The sequence below is a fragment of the Ochotona princeps genome, unplaced genomic scaffold (assembly GCF_030435755.1).
Source record: "Ochotona princeps isolate mOchPri1 unplaced genomic scaffold, mOchPri1.hap1 HAP1_SCAFFOLD_2975, whole genome shotgun sequence".
NCBI classification, from domain to species: Eukaryota; Metazoa; Chordata; class Mammalia; order Lagomorpha; family Ochotonidae; genus Ochotona; species Ochotona princeps.
Window position 1 is genome coordinate 12,501 of NW_026701711.1, and position 22,566 is coordinate 35,066.

At 44.4% G+C, this 22,566-nt stretch overlaps 1 protein-coding gene across 1 annotated transcript in view; it reads right to left on the reverse strand.

Annotated features, from left to right (window-relative positions):
* The window catches only part of LOC131479457 (dihydrolipoyllysine-residue succinyltransferase component of 2-oxoglutarate dehydrogenase complex, mitochondrial-like), a 13,030-nt gene extending 11,637 nt beyond the window's left edge, over positions 1-1,393 (reverse strand). The window contains exon 1 of the mRNA XM_058659956.1: positions 1,313-1,393. Within this exon, the coding sequence (XP_058515939.1) occupies positions 1,313-1,393 (81 nt within the window). The remainder of the gene's footprint in view (positions 1-1,312) is intronic.
* Between the last annotated feature and the right edge of the window lie 21,173 nt (positions 1,394-22,566).

The window sequence follows — 22,566 nt, forward strand, 5'->3', positions numbered from 1 at the left end:
ATATAGTACAAATAGTCTACGTTTTTTCCGTGTACTGTAGTGATGCGAACACAACACTACTACATATCAAGAAGACGTGTCATACTGAAATATAGTACTATATGTACATGAAACACAAGTACGTATATATTTCGTATGCCCACCTTTCTTGAATGTAGTGTGTTGTGTTCGCATCACTACAGTACACGGAAAAACGTAGATATTTGTATATATATATATATACATGTATGTGTATGTTACAGGAAGACGTATATATTCTGTATGCCCTCCCCTTTTGTGTGTAGTGTTGTGTAGGGACTACATTAATAGAAGACAGTAGAGACCTCTAGTCATACGAAGGTAATAAACTTTATGATGCTGTTGTTGCTGCTCCCGTTGTTATTGCTGGTGCTCTTGTTGCTGCTACTGCTGTTGCTGCTGTTGTTGGTGGTGGCACTCCTGTTGCTGTTGTGGTTGTTACTGTTCGTGCTCTTGGTACTGCTCCTGCTGCTGTTGCTGCTGCTGTTGCTGCTGCTGTTGACGGTAGAGGCACTGCTGCTACTTTCCTGCTGCTGCTGGCCCTCTGACGCGCAGTGTTGCTGCCCTGATGCTCCTGCTGTTGCTGCCGCTGGTGTTGCCGGCAATGCTGTTGACGCTGCTGCTACTGCTGCTGCTTCTATGGACTTAGTTCTGCAGTACAATGACTAGTGAAAAAAAGAGAACGAACGCACTGAAGAAAAGAGACTGCTGTTGTAAGCACAGCACATGTGAGTGTGTGAGTTTCTGTGTGGGTGTGTGTACTAGTGTACGTGTGTACGAATATCTCTCTGCGTGTGTATGCGTATCAGTGTGTGTTTGTGTATGTATATCTCTGTATGCGTATGTATGTACATCTCTCTCCGCCAGTGTGAATGCATATATCTGTGTGTGTGTTTATGTATATCTCTATTCAGCGTAGACGTATATCTATGTTTGCGTGTATGTGGTGTGTGAGTCTAGCCTCTCTGTGGGTATGTACGTGTATATGTCTGTGTGTATATGTATAATTGTGTATATCTCTCTCTCTCTGTGCGTATCCGTGTGTATATGTGTGTCTGTGTGACTGTGTCTACGCGAGTGTGTGCCTACTGCTGCTGGTGCTACTGCTGCTGCTGGTGCTACTGCTGCCGCTGATGCTACTGCTGCTGCTGCTGTGCGTGATGGATATTTGCTGTCTGCGGCTGCTGTAAGTGTTGCTGTTGCTGCCTATTGTCGTTGTAGTTACCCCAAAGAAGTCCTACAGAAGAAGATGCAATAGAAATACAGGTGGCATGAAAAAGAACAGAAAACATACTTCGTTGAAAGTTGTTAGCATTGCCGCGGCATTCTGCGCGGCCTTCAATCGCTCCGCAATTCGTTGTCGCATGCGCGTCATAGTCACCTGTAAATACATCCATCACACCGTCCAACGCAAATGTGTGAGAGCCTTCACTACATAACACACATCTATATATAGCTTCTTACATACTTGTAATACACATTCATGGACATTTGTATACATATATATATAATGGTATATACACTATATTCATGGAAAGAAATATGACACTATATACACATATATACAATTTCTTACATACTCGTAATACACATACATGGAGATGTACATATATATATATATATGGTATATACACTATAGGTGAATTCATGGAAAGAAATATGACACTGTATATACATATATATACAACTTCTTACATACTTGTATTACACATGCATGGATATATATGTATATTATATACACTATAGGAGACTTAACAGAAAGTACTCCTCCACTAGGCACACATATATGTATATGTATACACATATACGGCAGTCGACGCTAATCCGCTCTCTCCTCCAGCACATTTTTCATACAAACCGTTTCATTCGCTCGCTCTACTGACCTCATCATTTCCGCTCTCACATCCACACATCTTCCTCACTCAAATATATATGTATATATGTATATTTATAGCGCATACATGCCGTCGGTTCCGCGTATACATATCAATATATATATGTATACAGCTGCAACATCCTTCTCTCTCTCTCTGATTCTTTTTCTCTTTCTCCCTATCTCTCTCTCCTCATTTATATATGTATATATGTTGAAGTACAGTTGCATATATGTGAGTAGATGAGCCTTCTCACGAACCCGCCTTCTCCTGATTAAACCGTATAGTATAAAACGTCTACTGCAATCAACACACTATTTCACACAGCGCATACACGCATTTTTTGGCCTACCTCATTCTTTCTTTCTATATATGTATCTCTCACTTTCTTTTCTTCTCTATTTGTCTGTCTGTCTCTACCGTCCTCTAACATTCTTTGTTGAATGAGCACAGCTCCATGTAGAGTAGTGCATGCAGGCTTCGTCTTCCCACTCTAAATCTTTCTTCCTGTATTTCTCTTTCTCGCTCTCTCTCTTATTTTCCTTTTCTCTGTTTGTGTGCGTCTTTGTTTTACTTCAGTCAACACACAGCTCCATACGTAGTGCCTATATACTTCCTCTCCCCTCCTAATCTTCCTCTCTTCCTCTCTCTCTTTCTTCTCTGACTTCCTGTCTTAGTCTCCCTGAAACCAATTTTGAATTCGTCTTTCCTCTTGAGTCTCCTTCTTCTTTTTTTCATTTCTCTGCATTCTCTGACAAATGTCTCTGTCACCATGTAATTTCTTACCCCTTCCTCTTCTCTCCACCACCGCTCTTCTACTAATCATTCACACTACTCTCATCACGCAAGTGTACATGAACGGGCAGGCACACCCGTACATTTCCACGCTACGTTGCGGAGTTCGTCAACTTTACGCAAAAACGCAGGAGGCAACAATTCAGAAATCCAGTGCTGTCTGAAGTTAGCAACATGCACGCGAAATCTTCTATTACCCAAGCACACACACACACGCACACAGAAATCACGTGCTGTTTCACACCCCCAACAGTAATCATGTCTTTCCTTCTATATTACAAGAATTGTTATGCATTGCCATCATCTCAAAATAACAAGAATGAAAGTAGACACCGGACTTTCCATTTTCTTCTTCCATTAAACTGCAAATAATGCAGCAAACTGCAAATAATGCGGCAAGCCTCTTCTTGTTGTTCTCTCTCTTTCTCTGTATGATTTACGAACGAAATAACGCAGGTGTTTCTCACTTATTACTCAAAGATGTTCTTTTCATTGAAAAAGAAACCCGGGCTTGATTGCTTTCAGTACAAGTTTCTAGAGGGGACTTCTGCTTCTTTCCTGCATTTCACTTTCACTCCAATGTCGCCAGCGTTTCACTCACGTGCAACATACTCTCCCATTGAAAGAATTACAATCCATGCGCAACCGATTACAAACTTTCCTCAAACTCGGTATGTTTCATCTCTCTTTTTCTCGTTTTATTACGCGCAATCACTTACAAACTTCCTCTCAAACTGGGTATGTTCCATCTCTCTTTCTCTTTGTATTACAACTTAATCGGAATCACTTACAAACTCCCCTCAAACTCGCTATGTTCCATCTCTCCCTCTTTCTCTTCTTTTGATTTCTCTCTTTGATACACAGAAGACGTCATAGTGACTTGTTTCCAGGAAAATCAACCACGTACCTACTCCCTAAACACGCTAGTTGGGAGGTATGTCTCATACAACATGATGCAGTTATCTTCTTCATCGCGAAAACTTCACTTTTATGCATACTCTTTTCTTATAACTCGAGCATCTCAAGCTCCACTAGAAAGCATCTGCACATATATATATTAATATATATATATACACACTAAAATACACATATATATACATACTAATATACACATATATATATATATATGTGTGTATGTATATGTATATATGTATGTACTAAGTTGTCTTCTTCGCTTTATTCTCTTTCCAGGAATGACTAGTGTCTCGTAGTTTTGTAGATCTCACGCGTTTCTTCTCCTCTTTCATATGGTAAGAGAAATTCACTTCCACTTCCAGAAAAAGGGGCGGCCTCAGGAGGTGTAGCAGAGGCCGCTGGTTTTGACTGAATCGCAGTAGACGTTTGTTGCTGCTGTGGCTGCTGCGGCTGCTCCGGCGGAGAAGAGGCAGGTGGTGTTATAATCGAGGGGTAAGGAGGATGCTGCGGTTGGTGTGATGATTGTTGCTGTTGACCTGGTGCAGCACACGGTGATGGAGTTGATGCTGAAGGCGGTGTGGAAGAACCGCCTGCCGCTGATGCACGCTGAGTTGCATCTCCAGATTTTCCCTCGGGTTGAGCGGCGTTTCCTTGAGATGCTTGTGCACTACCTCCGTCCGACGCAGGGTGGTGTGGCGTTGCTGCTGTCGTGCACATACGTTCACACACACACACACCACCCCACGCCCACATAGAGACAGACACATTTTTCAAACACACAGGCAGACACACTTACACACACACACATTTACACACATCAGTGGTGCTTATCACAGGTGCTCAAACAAACTAGACATATATATATATAGATATATATAGATACACATATACGTCTAGACACGCACATACACATGATCATGTAATCTTACCTACCTGCGAACAAACGCACACACGTACATATATACACACATGGATGGCTACACACGAGCATGTATATATATAATATATATATATACATATATACGTACACGTGCGCATATTATGTCATAAATGCAGACAGACAGACACACACATACGCAACAAACTCGCACACATATACACACACTCACGCTCACACAGACACAGACACACACACATACATACATACACACGCACGTACATGTACACTCTCATACGAACTAACACGCCACAAGGTGGAAATATATTCAGGGGACTCCGTACGTTGTACTCCTCTACTTGTCTCATATATCGTCTCCTACTACTACTACTACTACTATCACTGCTACTACTACTACTACCCATATCCGTACTACTACTACTAGTACTATTACAATTACCGCTAGCAGTATCCACGTTCTAGGAGCTCTAGAGTACAGTGATCTCCAAAACCTGAGAGACGTGTTGATTATGAGTACTACTACCCTGACAATAAAACCATCATTCTTCTTCGCCACTGCTTAGATCATCATCTTTTTTACTATGGTTTTCCTTGTTACTACTATTCCTCCTGTTCGTCGGGTTGTGCATTTGTTCAACTTTATTACAACTTCTTCTTCCCCTTGTAACTGCTCTTCTTGTTCTCTTTTTTCTTTCTTTCGAAAGCACCAACCTACTACCATCACACCTTTCGTGTATCGAAGGGCTGTGTTGTTGCCTCTTCACGTCAGTTAACTCTCTTCTGCTTCTTCTCTCTCATTCGTTCTTCCTCGTCTTTTTTTTCGTGCTTACACTTTGTGTTCTCCGTATTTGACTTGATTTTTGTTCAACTGATAGGAGTTGTTCTTACCTCCTATACGATACTTTTACCTTCGTTCCCGTGAACACACATATATGTATAAGTATATTTGTTGCTTCCATTTTCTTTCACGTTTGCACAACACGCACTCTGTTTCACTATGAGGCTTACACAAAACAAGCGTAAATAGAGGTTTCCCAACTTCAACAGTAGCTCCAACATCCGCAGCAAGTTCACTCAATCGACCTGCTGATGGGCTCGTCACATCAACTGATACTTTGTCTGTATCAATTACTGCTACAACATCTCCTTCCTTTACGTAGTCTCCAACGGCTGCATCATTCAAAACACACACAGCAGCACACAACAACACATACTACTTTCTTCTTCATACAAAGAAACCACGCCGAAACGAAAAGCATAATTCTGATGCCAAGAGAAAAAAATAGTAGACACACCCTGTATATACTTGTACGACGAGCAAAAGCAGCAGCAGCAGCACCAACAACAATCCACAAACATATATATATACAGATAGAAGAGCGCTCAGTAGCCCACGGTAGTAGTAGTAGTAAATGCAAGTGCATACAAACAATAGACACGTATATGCAGAACTGCAGTGGTCGTCGTAGCAACACCAGCAACACACAGACACGCATATGTATGTGTGTGTGAGAGAAGGCAGGTGTGTTTTCCTTGCTGTGTTTTACTGATTTTTTCAACTGAGGCGCACAAAAGTGTGGTTATATATACACAGTATGATTATATATATAGTTATGCATACATATACTTGAGTGTGGACATACATATATATTATGTACATTAGGAGTGTGAGTATCTATCTAGTTATAATATACATTAAAAGTGTTGTTATGTGGGCATAGATATATATCTCTACGTACATAGTGTGTGACCATACGTAAATGCGTATGCATACATATACATGTATATATATGTACGAGCGTAGTAGTATATATAGCACATATTAGGAGTATGGTTATACACATATGCAGTGTGGTCTTAGGGAAGAAACTATCCATATGATTGTGGCTATACATATGTACTTAATATATATATATATATATACATACATATATATATTATGCTATATATATGTATATATACATATATATATATGTATATATATAATGCATACCTTTTTTCCAAGACCCAAGAGAACCTTCAGTGATAGAGTCTCCCATGGGTGGTACCACAACTACTTTTTGCTGCTGCCCGCTGCTGTCACCACCACTTCCAGTACCTGCAGCAGCAGCAACAGCAACGAGAGCAGTAGCAGCAAGACGAACAGCAGCAACAGCAGCAGCAGTAATACACGTAGATAGTCTCCTACCCACATACACTCTTCCACTTTATCTCTTTCACTCTGAGGACACACACACACACACGTGATCTCGTGTTCAATTACTCGCATATGCACACGCCCATACCTACATGCACTGTACATACATTTACCCTTACACACATACCATTACAACCACACACACTCAGGCACACACACACCCAAATCATCACAGCCACACACCCACACATACAATCGCATCAACACACGCACAAGTATATATGTATATATATATATAACTCGTTACACCAACACATGCATATTATTACAACAACACACACACACACACACACGTGTATATATTTGTATATATATATAACTCATTACACCACCACATGCATATCACCAGAACAACACACACACAGACACACACATAGGTTCACAACAACACACAGGACATATCGTCGCACCAACACATACATACTAGTACAACACACACAGACACACGGACACATACACACACACACACACACTCGTAATATTACACAAATATATCCGCCTAACACGGATATATAATCACAACAACACAGACATAATACCAGAACAGCACATACACATACATGTACAACAGCACCCCCAAATATAATCACAACAGTACAGCTACACTCACACACACACACATTCATATCATCACAACAACATATACATATTATCACAAACAACACGTACATAGTATCAAAATTACACATACATATCATCACAACAACACATCCGCGATACAAGAACAAAGCATACATATCAGAACAGCCTCACACGAACAAACACACACCCCAGTAATCGTAACACACATACACACACGTATTACGACGAGAGCTTATACAACATACCACAACAACACACATGCGAACAATAATAACACACACAGACACACACAATGCTATCACAACACGAAGACATACGTATGATTACTACAACACGGAGCAACTGTCAGAACAACAGATGCATGTATGACCACAACAGTGCACACAAGTATACTCACAACAACACACACACACACATACGTATCCATATATCCTAACAACTGCACTCACATATATCATCACGGCAATACACATACATACACGTTGCCACAACAGCATACATAGATACTATCGCAGCACTCCTTTACTACTATTATTTTTTGGCTTTGATAGTGTGTGCGTGTGTGTCTGTGTATACGTGAATGCACGAGAAGAGATGACGTACTGGTGAAAAGTCGCATAGAGAATGTCCTCTTTATCTCCGGTGTTGTGACTGCAGCTGCGGTGTAACTGCAACGGAATAATAGTGAGGAAACAGCAGCATTAGAACTGAAGCCTCTCCTCTGATTCTGCCCAAAGTATCCCTGTTGTTGTTGCAGCAGTCTTTGTGGCTGTGGCTGCTGTTGCCTATGCTGCTGTTGCCTATGCTGCTGTTGCTGCTGTGGCTGTTGCTGCAACAACAGTAGACGGTGTCCGGAAGCTTTTGCAGACTCGTTGACAAATGTACGTGGGGCACGAGAGCGTAACGACGCAGGGGACAACTGCGGCAGCAGCAAAAGAGCAGAAGAAGAAGAGGAGGATGAGACAGCGGGAGCCGCAGGACCCGCAGCAGCAGCAGTAGTACATGTACACGCGCACGCAGAAAATAGAAAACGATACTGTCTCGGCGCTGCTGCTGTGGTTTCTACCACTTCTCCGGCTCCTAATACTTTTCGTAGTCTTTCTGCCGTTGCTCGCCCTCCTCTCGCTACTGTTACTCCTGCGGTAGTTCCTGCTGTCACCCCGTGCCGCGGAGTTGTACCCAGAGGTAGTATCACTCGCCCCAGACGAAGACGTGAAACGGACGTCATCCCCTGCACACGTAAAAAAGAGCTACAAAGTCTAAAAAAAAGAAGTAAGAGAAGCATTTGTAGTTGTAATAGGAGGTACGGTCATTATCATCATCGGCATCAACAACAGCGACACCAGCAGCGGCAACAACAGCGACACCAGCAGCGCCGTCATCAGCAACACCAGCAGCAACCACCATCATAATCAGCAGCAGCAGGAACAGTCACCAGCAGCAGCAAAAGCACTCATTGGCAGCAGCAAGCGTCATAATGAATAGCAGCAGCAGGAGCGAGTAGTCATCATCAGCAGCAGCTATCATCATCACCAGCAGCCGCAGGAGTTACCATTAGCAGCAGCAGCAGCAATAATCACACATTCAGCAACACTAGCACTCAACAGCAACAGCAGCATTCATCATCACCAGGGGGAGGAGCAGTCATCAGCAGCAGCAAGAGCAATTATTATTATGATTAGCACCAGAAGGAGTAATCAACATCAGCAGCAAACGCAGTCAGCAGCGGCAACAGGAAAGATCATCTGCGGTAGCAAGAGCCATCATCATCGTCATCAGCAGCAGCTACGAACAGAAACAATCAGCAGCAGCAGCAGTAGCCCCACTAGAGATGACTGAACTGCACCATCAGAGACCGTCACTATCAGCAGTAGACGCACAAGTCATGAACAAGAGTTCCTGGTACTACCAGCAACACACTGAAAATCAGCAACAGCACCATAAAATCAGCAGCATACCCATCGAGGCAGCAACACATCAACAGCAGCAGCAGCCCCCAATACCAGCGGCCTTTGCGTAAGTGGCAGCAGCAGAAGAAGCATAGGCGTAAGCGTCAGCAGCAGGACATGCAGCAATCACCCATGCAGCAATAATGGAGCCGCCAGCCATCATCAGCAGTGGCATCAAGAGATGCTATCACCAATAGTATCATCAGCAGCAGCACCACCACTAGCAGCGCCACTATCAGAGTCACGAGCAGCACACCGCAACATACATACGAAGAATAAAGATAAACTTACGGCACACAAGGGAAATGTGGATGTCTGCCTCGAAGCTGCTGCACATGCTGCACTGCTTGCTGCTGCTGCTACTCCACGGGCAGAAACACCGATGCCAAGTGACGATGCCATGGTGCTGCTGCTGCTGATGTTGCTGTAGTTGTTGCTGCTGTTGTCGCTGCTGCTGTTGCTGCTGCTGTTGTCGCTGCCGCTGTTGCTGCTGCTATTAGGATACTGCTGTTGTTGCTGCTAGCGCTGCTGTTGCTGGTGCCGCGAACGCTATTGCCGTTGATAAAGCGGCTGCTGCTGTAGTTTGAGCAAAAGAAGGGAAGATGGGCAAGCAGATGATGATGCTGCTACTGAGTCCTACTGCGACCTAATGAGACGTTGGCATTCAGTAGTCCGCACATACACAATAGTAAAACTCTCTCTGTTTTTCTCTCTCTCGCTTATCCCTGAGAGTTTCCGATTGTTTCGTTCTTGACAGAGAACACAGAAACCACTTCTTCTGGAAACGATATGGAGTATATTACGTACAACTTGACGGAGAAAATGAATGCTAAACGGAAAATGCAAGGCACTGACAAGCGGAAATTCAGCTCTTCTGTGCCATTTCAACTATGCGAGTTTGAGGGGGGAAGTGACACTCAGAATGTGCAGCCCACTGGCGGCCGTTCTGCTGAATACACGTATGAGATGACTGTACAGTACATGTATATTCGAAAGTATACACTGTTATATGCATGTATACACACAGATCCACGCATGAGTATATACGACCCGTTACTGTCCTGTCAGTTTCTTCTTTTTTCGTCTCTGAGAAACGGTATTTACGGCAGGAGTGCATGCGCTAAAGACGAGCAGAGACTTGTTGTCGGGAATGCATTCTTATGTGTACTATTATAAGTAGCACGGATAACGAACATAGAGAGAGACTTGTTGTCGGGAATGCATTCTTACGTGTACTATTGTAAGTATCACGGATAACGAACATAGAGAGAGATTCGTTGTCGGGAATGCATTCTTATGTGTACTATTATAAGTATCACGGATACCGAACATAGACAACCTCAAACGAGAGGCAGGCACATACAAAAATGTGTTGGCGCTCTTTCTGACGGGGAGAGACCGAGAGAAAGAGAGAGAAGCAAAAATAGACAGAGAGGGGGGCTACAGAATAAGAGCTGGGCACTTCTGTCCAGCACCCACTAACACCTCACCCACACAAAGATTCAGACAATTACATCCCTACATACACGCATATTATATAAATACATGTCTATCTACCTACTGATCTATCTATCTATCCATCCATGTATCTCTCTCCATATAAATATATAGCCCAAACGATGATAAAGACGACGATTTATACTTCGAAACTACGGGGAAATGGACACTTTTGTATACCGCCTGTCACCCACTTATACAGAGCCCCCCTCCCTCTCCCTCTCTCTCTTCCAAATGCTTGTCCTCTTCTTCTCACGTCTCATCTTCCTCCTGCGTGTATCACACGCCAACAGAAATATTGCTCGTTGCTGCTCTCAATATTCGGTCTTTCTTTGTCTGCTTCCTTGGTACCATTAGTAGTACGATCAGGATACGGGAGTTGCACACATTCACATGTCTCCGCAGCGAAGGAAAGAGAGAAAAAAATTGCGCTGAATTGAGTGTTTATCGATTGGCTGGTCAATCCTCGGAACGACTGAGATAAATGGCGCTATACATAGATTAGTAGCCACAGATACATAAATACACAGTTTCTGGAGTCAACCATAAAGTGCAAACAGAACGAATCACAAGAATGATAGGCATGAAGAGGTTGTAGCTTGGGCTGGGTATTCCTATGTGTAGCACTCAATTCTTCTGCACTCACAGATCTTGCTCTCCTTTTTCTCCGCTGGGAGATATTTACACGGAAGATGTATATGCCAGTCCTGCCACTTGTACGTATTACGATCAGGATGCAGGAGTTGCACACACTCACGTGTCTCTGCAACGGAGGTGGAAACAGGGAAGTCCTGTCGAACTCTGTGATCAACGATGGGCTCGAAGATTCTCTCGACAATTAAGATAGACATTGGTCGGGTTATAAAAGAGGAGCTCCGCGTGTTTAAGCATATATGGTGTGTACATGGGGTCTTTGGAGTCAACAGAATAATCATAAAAACGAGATCCTCTTTTTTCCCGTGTACAGGAAGGTGAAACTAGTCACTGGTAAACTTCTCCAGATAAGAATACAGAGAAGCTCTAATATTTCCAAATCGCAATAGCACACACAGTAGGAGCTGATATTCTGCAAAAAGACTACCTTTAGAATATGTCTTTGAGGCAGCGGAGTGCGCGAGGTACATGAATACTTTTACTGGCAGTGAACAACAAACGGACGAAAGGCCAAAAATGCCGCGGCTACGCAAGAAAACCCCCAGTTCACAAGAAATAAACAGCCAAGTGCTTCTAACGAGCTGTCACGCATGCAGAATGCGTGTGTGTAGTTGTGTGAAAGAAATGAACACGCTGAGCGCTGTGTACATTCGTATGTATGCGGTCCGTACGTGTATGAGGCATATCATAGGAAGCTCGTCAGCTGCGTAAGGCTGTTGTTGTTCTCTCACACTACTGGTGCTGCTATATAGTCGAAGAGCTTCGTGTTTATTTCCTTTCGTATGCGAAACGAGATCACATTCTACAAAATGGACTTGCTTTATTACCGAAACGAAGAGACAACTTTAGACTGGACGAAAACGAACATCTTTTGACCTAGCATAAAAATGAGCCTCCGAAGGTAAGATGAGATGTCGGAGCGTATGGTGTACATACACTCAGTCAGCTGTCGCCCTTAATATCCTACGCAACAGACTTACCTTTAGACGCGGAAGCAGGTAGAACTCACGTCTGAAAGGTAACGATCCTTCCCTGAATATGCATAGAGATGCGATAGGATTTGAAGAAGGGGTGAATGTGCAAGCGTGCGGGGTACATGCACCCGGCTAGCTGTCGTTCCTGGTGTCGTACACACAAGGGTTGGCTTATTCAAAAAAAGCAGAAACAATTCGAGATTAAGACAACGAGTCAGTAATTTCCAGGATACAACAGTAGAAAAGTGCCTCCAATGAAGGTGGACGTGCAGGAGTGCCGTGTACACACACAAGGGTAGCTGTACTCTTGACTTTCGACATACGAGTGTTAGCTTACCACAGATATACAGAAGCAACTCATATGACTGAGATAACGGGCCTTATAATCCCTAGCGTATAGGTGTATAATGCCTTCAAAGAAATGATGAATATGCAAGCGTGCGGTGTACATACAGCCGATTAGCTGTCGTCCCTAGTGTCCTTTTGAAACCTCTGCGTGCATCAACGTTGCCGCGAAACCAACACGAATTATGTTAAGTCAATAGAACTACCGAAAACTCAGGGAAACGTGTAGTACGTTAAGGGATTATAACGTCGATGTTTCTTTGAACATCGGAAGCCACGCCCGACCTCCCGTGCCTTCCCCTCAAGGGTTGGGCTGGTGTTGTGTACTGCCCCTGTTCCTGCAGCACCGCAACATCGTTGCTACTCCTCTGGGACAGAAAATGCTGCCTCCCGCAGAGTGTTTCACAAAAAAGAAAGGAACCTCGGCACTCATAGGAGACATAGAGAACTCAAACCAGCGATCGCGAGGGGGCAAACTAACGAAACGCAGAAAGGCCTTGTTTTACTACTTGTTCGCCTATGTTGCAAACCGAACACCACCTCCAGCGGCTGCTACTACCCCTTTTCACTGCCCGGTTGAGGCGTTGACCTACTGCTGCTTTCAACGGCGCGGTGCTGCTGCAGGAACCAGCCAGCCGTGCGTACCACATGTTTGCGGGTGTCTTCATACTCAAATACATGCAGTCCTTCACTGATCAGCGGTCTTAAAAACCAAGAAACGCATAGCGGTGTTATACACATATAAAGATATCAGTATTTAGCTTTCTGTGGTCATGTCCCACGTATATAGAACTCCCTAGGGGGCCCGCAATCTATAGTCGGCCAACAGTCATATCCGCCCCCATTCATAGCCGTTCTCTAGTGTTCCTAAGACCCCATTACATAGCCGTTCTATATCATTACCCAGCCACCCATCTAGTCGTTCTTTAGTATTACCCAGCCCCCCATGTAGCCGTTCTATATCAGTACCCAGTCCCCCATTTTGAGCCGCTCGATAGTCATACCCAGACTTCCATGTGCAGCTGTCTGGTCATCAAGTTCATTTATGGCTGTGTCAGCGTCCACGCATAATAATCATGGGCAGCCGGTGCAACATACGTGTTGTACATCGGTAGCAGTCACACTCCAACCATTCAAAAGCGTGTTGTACACGTATAGCACTCGCTACCCAGCCACATGTGTCGTGCACGTAACAATGCTCCCATGTGTAACTTCTTACGTAGTCATGGCACACATACAGTATTGATTGCATCCGATATCTATTATGTCGCGTTGTGTATGTATCCGACTCGACGTTCAGCTATTTGTAGCCGTGTGTACCATGGGCATACACTACGCTACATATATATATATATATATATATATATATATATATATATATAAATGTAAGCGTATATATATATGTACGTTTATAATTATTACCGTACACGTATTACGGTAGTTCCATTCAGCCAGTTGTACACACAGTGCTTTTACCTAGCAGTCTCACTTTCTGTTGTTGTTGTGTACTTATTATAGTAGTCATACCCAGTTATGGGTAGCCATGTGTTATAATGTATGATGCTTGTACATAAAAAAAGCCATCTGTAGAAGCGCGGTGTACAAGATATATAACACTGATGTGCAGCCATTTATAGTCATATGCCATACACTACCATACTCCCATTTAGCCAGGTGAGGCACTACTATAGTGTTGTCCGGCTTCGTATACCGGATGGACAAGTACAGGGTTCCATTTAGTCATGCGTTATCAGCCGCATTGTCAAATTGTAGTAGTCAGATGTAGAGCATATATCTATCTACACTGTGATCTACACCTATTGTGGTCATATACATCCGTACATTGTCAGTAGTTTTATTAGTGAATGTATGATACTCCAATCCAGCAATATACGTATGTATAGTACACATATATAGTGTACCCACGTATACATAGCATGAAATTCAAAGTCATGCGCTGGAGTCCTAACTTGAGGAAACTGTCGACCAGCCGTATACACGTTTTAGGTGTGTACTGGCCTATAGCCAGCATCGGGGAGAGGGTGGTGGCAGATAAGCAAGTACTACTACTGCGATGGTGCAACCGCGTCAGTGTCGTTGGTAACATTGACACAAAATACAGCGCGGAGCACGCACAAACGTTTCCTGCAAGGGAGGTGCTGCTGCGTTCATCTAGCAGCAGCAGTAGTCGCGGAGAGCTGCACTAGTGCTCCTGCTGTGACCTCAGCGTCCCTTGTTAGTACTACCCCTACTGTAACACGCGGCATGGTCTGCTGCTGCCTTTTTTCGGTCAGTCAGCCACATACACTGAGGGATATTGAAGTAGGCGTCTTGTTGTACGCGTTTGATGTTCCCCCCATCAGGACAGTTGTACGCGTGAAGTTGAATTGCTCTCTTCTTACTTTCGTTCGATTTCCACCGGCAGCGGACACGCATAACAGCGACCGCGCCGTATTCTCTTTCAGTAAGTGCGTTGTACAAAAGTAGTAGGTTGGCTTCGTGTACTCGTTACTAAACGGCGGGGTGGGGGGTGAGGTAAGGCTAGAGACAGTGACCTGCTCGTGAGTCCTTGCTGCGGCTTTTGTTGCATTTTATCGACATAGCTACGGAAATGATACAGTTATTTGAATTCACACATCATCTGCTGGTGTGGTCCACGATCTCTTCCGGGTTTGCTGCCCGCTTTGCTTGTGTTGCTGCTTCGCTTCTTAATTGGGGTTGCTGTTGCTGCTGCTTTTCTGATGCTGCTGCTGGTCGTCTGCTTCTCGTCCTGACGCTTTGCTACGGCTGGTCCTTCTGCTACCGCTTTACTAGAGCCGAAGCAGCGGTATCGACGGGGCCTGACGCTGCCAGAGGCTTCTTCTGCTGCTTTCTGTCGTTGATAAATCGTTGAGCTGCCGGTTCATCATGGTGGCAGCAGTATCCCAGCAATGCAGCAGCAGCAAGAGAAAGAGAAGCCTTCGTGATTCAAGCTGGTAGTCGTATATATATATTATATGTGTTTGCAAGATATATGTGTATATAGTAATATGTATGTGTCTGTATATATGTCATGTACACTATATCTGTGTAGTAGCAGTAGTAGCGATAGTAGCTGCAGCAGGAAGAGCAACAACAGCAGCAGCCCCCTGTGTGTGTGCGCATGTAACACCAGCAGAGTAGAGGAGGCACATGGTACATGGCCGACGAGGGCGCTAGCCATGGTTTGATGTGTGCATGTATAGATTTGATACGGTGTACTGCTGCTATTCTCGCTCTTTTTCTTCTCTTTTTTTTCTTCTTTTCAAAGTAGAGCACAGATATGACTCCACAGCGGTGTCGAGATGCTAAGTCGATATTACCTTACCGATGTAATAGACTCGTCGCTCTTACGGGAATGATGCCCGGGGGCACGTGGTATGTGACTGTGACGGGTGTGTGTACACATCGACGGTGTAAGAATTGGATTTACGAATCGAGATCTCGCACTGTGTCCTAACACTACTACATATATTTAAAAAAACAAACACACACACCTACACATATACAGAAGGGGTCGTGTATATATACTGCGACTTCCTGATGAATGTTTACATGGAATTTAAATGAATTGAACACCCCTTTCAAATAAGTATCTCCGTGATGTATCCACTCCTAAATAATAATACTGTCCAGCCTTTCGCGCCTCATAGTGAAACGTTGTGCATTGTTCCCATAGGTTCCCTCAGAGTGACCTTGTCTGCGGTTAGTCACTCTCCACGAAAAAACCCTACAGCATGAGCAGCAGGACCACTGTAATTGGTATGTTTTGTATTGACACAATTATTATACACTTTATTTCCTACTTACGCACTGTCGTATACGCTTTGTTACGGGGATCCACATACTGTAATAGTATCCTCTATGCTTTTACAGCTGTGGTTTTGCTAGGATACGTATGCACACTGTAGTATACGCTTTGTTACGTATCTACGCACTATGGTATACGCTTTGTTTCGTATCTACACACCGTATATGATCCGCGTTGTCTCATACCTTTAATATGGCGGTATTAGCTGTGTGATTACGTGTTCAGACACTGTCAGTACGCGTTGTTACGTATTTACACATTGCAGTATAAGCTGTGTTTCTTACTTTTTACACAGCTGTAACTACTATGTTATGGATTCATACACTGTTTGTTGTACGCAGTTTCTCACGCATCTACACACTGTCATATACGTTTTGTTACATATTTACACACTGTGTTTACGTATTCACATACTGCAGTAGATGCTTTGCTTCGTGTTTACAAGCTGTGATGCCATTGTCAGTGCGTATTACCACACTGTTGTATACGCTGTGCAACATATTCACATAATGTAGTATACGCTTTGTTTCCTGTAAATAGACTGTCCTCTACGCTTTCTTGCTTCGTGTGCCGTACACAGTTGTGATTGCTATGTTCACACGTATCCACACACTATCGTATACAGGTTGTTTCGAATTGACAAATTGTCGTATACGCTTTCATTCTTATTCGCGCAACTATAATTGCAATGTTATTACGTATATATATATATATATACACGCTGCCGTATACTTGATAGGTATTCAATACTGTGGTATAACGCTTTCCTGCGTCTTCACACAGGCGTATTTGCACACTGTCGTATACGCTCTTTTACGTTTCACATGCTGTACTATACGCTTCCTTTCGCACTTTTCAACAGAGCCTTATTGCTCTAGTACGTATTCACATACGGTAGCTGTTGCTGGAAGAATGATCTCTGGGTTACCTCCATTAATAGAGAACAACGTGCAGAATATAATCAGACAAGTCTACACACACACGTGCCATATATACAGAGAGAGCTGATGTATGATATAGACAACCACCCTCTCAGCACACACATCTGGTATTTCAAACGTGTGAAATATTATTATAACATACTACTCTAGGCTACCACCAGCCTGCGTGTATTTTGATGGACATATCACGATGCATGCGTAACAGATACTTGCATATCTCTTTCTGCGAAGTACTGCTGTAGTGTATATATTTTGTGCATTTTTCGCTTGGTATATTTATTTGTAGGCACACGTCGCAGGGGGGAGGTTTGTATACGGGGGGTCAATCTTTTCTCTCTCTCTCTCTCTCCTCCCCATATATAAATATATATATATGTATGTATACATATAAATATATATATATACCATATATATATATATGTATAATGTATGTATATTTCTATGTACGTGGAGTCAATGGTGTTCTTCTCTTTCTGTGTCGCCCCATTACCAGCACTTCTTTATTGCCTTAATTATATTACTAGCTGGTAGTAATGCTTGGAAGTTCATGTGTCATGATACGCTCTCAAAACAGAACTGGGTGACCACTAAATTCACGATACGCCTGTCTCGGTAAGGCTACTGGTGGTCTCGTGCTGGTGGTGGTGGTGGTAGTAGTCTCCCTCCTACTGCTGCTGCTGCTGCTGCTTTCGCTGCTCCTGGTGCTGTTGCTGCATGATATAAATGATGCGAGAGTGAGGCAGAGAAGAGCAGCAGCAGAGATGACAAGAGGAAGTGCATTTCCGTAGCGGCAGCAGCTGTATGGGCAATTACATCAGCGTTTATACGCACGTATAAATCGAAGCCGCAGGAAATAACATTGAAGCAGCAGAAGCAACGGCAGCAGCAGAAGCGCAACAGCAGCAGCAGAAGCGCAACAGCAGCAGCAACAGAAGCAGGAGAAGCACAAGCAGCATGAAGGAGGAGAACGTAGCACTACAAGACTATCAGCATGGCTTCAGCAGCAACAGCTTTAGCAGCTGCAAGAGCAGCAGCGGTCGAAGTTGGAAGCGTGAGAAACGGAAGCAGCAGCAGCCGTACGTGTGGTATGAAAAGATGATCGAAGAGACGGCACTAAAAGGAGACGAGAAAGCTCTTGAAGCTGCTGCTGCTTCATGTAAGCTACACTGTATCTCTCTCTCTCTCTGCCTGCCTGTGGTTGTTCTTCCCTCCTTTCTTTCCTTCTCCGCTGCGTCATGTAAGCTACACTGCATATCTCTCTCTCTGCCGCTGGTTGTTTTCTCTTCTTTCTTTGTCTCTCTCTCTGTTATGTAGTCTCCGTTTCCATATGTCTATTTTTTCTGTGTTTCCGTTGTCGTCTGCGTAGAAGAGCATGTTGCTCTTCTAATTGTGTGATGTTCTGTACATGGTGACCCGGCACTTTCGTACGGGCTTCTTTTTATGGCTGAATCCACGTTTCTCACAGTGATCCTCCCCTCTCTCTGTCTCTCTTTCTCCTCCTCGTTCTCTTTCTCTGTCTCTTTCTATCTTTGTTTGCATGTACGTAAACCCAACAGAACCGCAGTGCTACTGCCTGGATGGACACCCTCTCCCTCTCTGTACACACCCGCATGTTACCCGTCACCTTCACATATATCGAACTCATTCTATGAATATATCTAAGTCGTCAATACACATATATATCTATGTACGCACACACGTCTACGTACATCTTATGCCAGGACAGATATATAAAGGTGTATCGAAAGAGTCTTCCGTTGGGCATTTGTTCCTCTGCTTTCTCTCATTCCCTCTGTATATGTAAATAGATAAGCCTACACAGATGTATGGGTATAAAGACAGAATTCTTGGTTGCATCTCTCTCCATCTTTCCTTCTTTTTTCTTGTCCTTTTGTTCTCTGTCTATCTCTCTGTGTATATATATGTGGAGAGATAACCAGACAGACATACAGGCATGTCGATAGAATGTTTCGTGGCATCTCCTCCTCTACCTTGCTCTCTCTCTCGCGCTCTTGTCTCTATATATGTAATTAAATAGCCAAACAAAAGTGTATGAGTGTATAGATGGAGATCTTCCTGACGTCTCTCTCCTTCTTCTTCCCCTTTTTCTTTGTTCTCAGTCTCTCTCTCTTGCTATCTCTGTCCCTGTGTCTGTTCCCACTCAACACACAGCTACACATTCGCGTAAGTATTCTCTCAGCTTTGCATGAGGCCCATGTACTTTGCATGAGGCCCACGTACATACATATGTACGTAACTATGATTTGTATATGAAGTTGGAGTCTTGTCGTGAGTGTCCGAGTGCGCCTAATGTAGTGTCATAATACGTCGCACGACGACTGGATATGACGGTCTCTGGGTCTTTTTAAAACTCGCCAACGCCCTCATGTGGGTGTCTGTATGACTGTGCCATACCTACGATACTGCGCATGCAGACATGTATGTATACAAGTATGTTGTTCGTGCTACTGTGTGTAATATATGTATACTATATATGCCATGTACATTGTATGCATATACCTACATATATATGCACATAAATATGTATGTCAGTAATATATATTATATATATATGCTACTGTGTGGAATATATGTATATTATATTCATATACGTATATTTATACACATAAATATGTATGTCAGTAAATATATATATATATATATGTATGTACACATGGACGTATATGTAGGTATATATGTGATAGATACATTTATTGATGGAGTATGTGTCTGTTCTCTGAATGTACATTGAATATTTTTAGGACTCAAAAAAGTTGTTCGTCTCCACTTGTCTCCCCTTGGATTTGTGTCAGTTGCACATCGACCCGTTGGTACTTTTTGAGTGACCAGCAGCATGTGGGGGGAGTGCAAGCGGCACGTGCAGCTCCGACAGTAGCAGCAGCAGCAGCAGCTACGGTCGCAGCCCGCATGCATGTACTCACCCTGCCATACTGCCGTTTAATGTATTTCAAGAGTGGGGGAGCAGAAATGTAGCATATGTTCAGCTTTTCACGATGTATTTCTCCTCTCTCGAAATATGTTTGCTAGTGTGTAATCTACCGGGGTGATTTCCTCGTGGTTTTGACTGGAACAACTGATGACACTGCCAAGTGAAAGCATTGAATGCCGTTGCTGGTGCTATTGCTGTTGTTGTCGCTGCTGCTGCCGTTAGCGCTCCTAATGGGGCTGCTGCTGTTGGTGCTACTGTTGCTGCAAATTTTGCTGCTGCTGTGTTGCTGTTGCTGCCGTAAATACTGCTGCTGCTGCTGCTATGTGTTGCTGCTACCGGTGCTACTGTTGCTTGTGTTGTTGCTACTCCTGCTGCTGTTGCTGCTGCTGTTGTTGTTGCTGTGTTGTTGTAGTACTGGAGCCTCTTGGGGCGGCGGGTGTCTCTACTGGCGACGTCAGCGTCATGCAGCAGCATATGACGGCATGGCTCAGGCTCTTCGGCGGCTCCCAGCCCCTACATACGAGCAACAGCCACAGCAGCAGCCTCAGGGACAGCAACAGCAGCAGCAGCAGCCACAAGGGCCGCAGCAAGGGCCACAGCAGCAGCAGCAGCCACAAGGGCCGCAGCAACGGCCACAGCAGCAGCCACAGGGGCAGGGGGAGCAGCGGCAACAGCAGCGGCAACAGCAGCAGCAACAGCAGCAGCCACGGGGACAGCAGCAGCACACGGGCAGCAGCAACACGGGCCCCAGCAGCACGCGTGGGCCGTCGAAGGAGAAAGGAAGGGTGTAGTTGACAGGGAAGATCGAAGGTTGCTGCTGGCAAAGCGATGTATTGTACAGCCTCTTCTAGAAGTCTCTCGCATGCATGAAATATCAGCCCAGCTGCAACTAGCTCGTTTGTATGTGCAGAAGACGGAGTATTTGGAAAACTCCTCATACATCGTAGCATCACAGAAACTACTACAGCAACAGCAACAGCAACAGAAGCAGGAGCAACAGCAGCAGCCGCAACAGCAGCAATTGCAACATAATTCACAGCTGCTGGAGGAGCAAAAAGACATTCTACCCGTCCACGTGCATGCGCTAAAGGAGGTATTACACTGGTCGCTTGCATGCGTACAAATGCTCTCGCCTGCATATAGTATTGCCGGTGTTTTGTTTCTTCGGTTCCTGTCTCTCCCCCTCCTTCCCTCCTTTGCGAGACTGCTCTCTCCTGTCTCTCTCTCCTTTGGCTGCTCCGCATTTCTAATTTTCTTTCTTTTTTAATTTCCCTCTCTCTCTCTGCTCACTTGCTATGCGCTCCTTCTCTTTACTTCCTTTCTTTCTCTCTTTCCACTTTTTCCTGTTTTTCTCCCCCCTCGACGCCCTTCGTCGTTTCTCCAGATATGAGGTGTGTTGCACAGCTGCGATCAAGCCCTTCCCCAGTATACTGCGTTGCTTTTCAACGGGTCGGTAGGCGTATGCAGCGCTGTCTCTGCTGCTAATGCTGTTGCTGTGGCTGCGGTGCTGCTTGTGGGATATACATACTAGAAGCCGCTACTTCACACAAGAGATCAGCTGACGTGCTGTTGGTGGTCCTGTTACTGCCAGACACGCTAAGCTACTGCCCGTCTCCAATTTTCGCTGCTGCTGTTCCGCATGTTGCTGCTGTTCTCCTCCATGGTGCTGCTGCTCCTGTTGCTGCTGTCCTTGTAGTTGCTGCTGCTGCTGTTGCTGCTGCGGTTACTGCTCTCGTTGCTGCTGCTATTATCGCTGCACTCAGTGTTGCTGCTGTTGTGGTAGCTGTCGCCGCTGCAGCTGTTGTTGCTGCTGTTGCTGCTGCTGTCGGTTTTTCTGCTGCTGCTGCTGCTGTTATGGCTGCTATTGCTACTGCCGGTGGTACTGCTGTTGCTGCTACAACTACTGTTACATCTCCTGTCAACATCCCTCCTGCTGCTCGTGCTACTGCAACTACCATTGCTGCTGCTGCAACCGTTGATGCTGCTGGGATGTTTTCTCCCTGTGTCATTTGGGAGAGGGCGAGTGGGTCGCAGTAGGCAAAGCACTTGATGACCGTAGTTGCAGTGTCTTCTTCTCTTATTTATAAAAGAGAGTGTAGAATCATAAGACAGTATGCGGAACACTGTGTGTGAAGCTACATACATGAA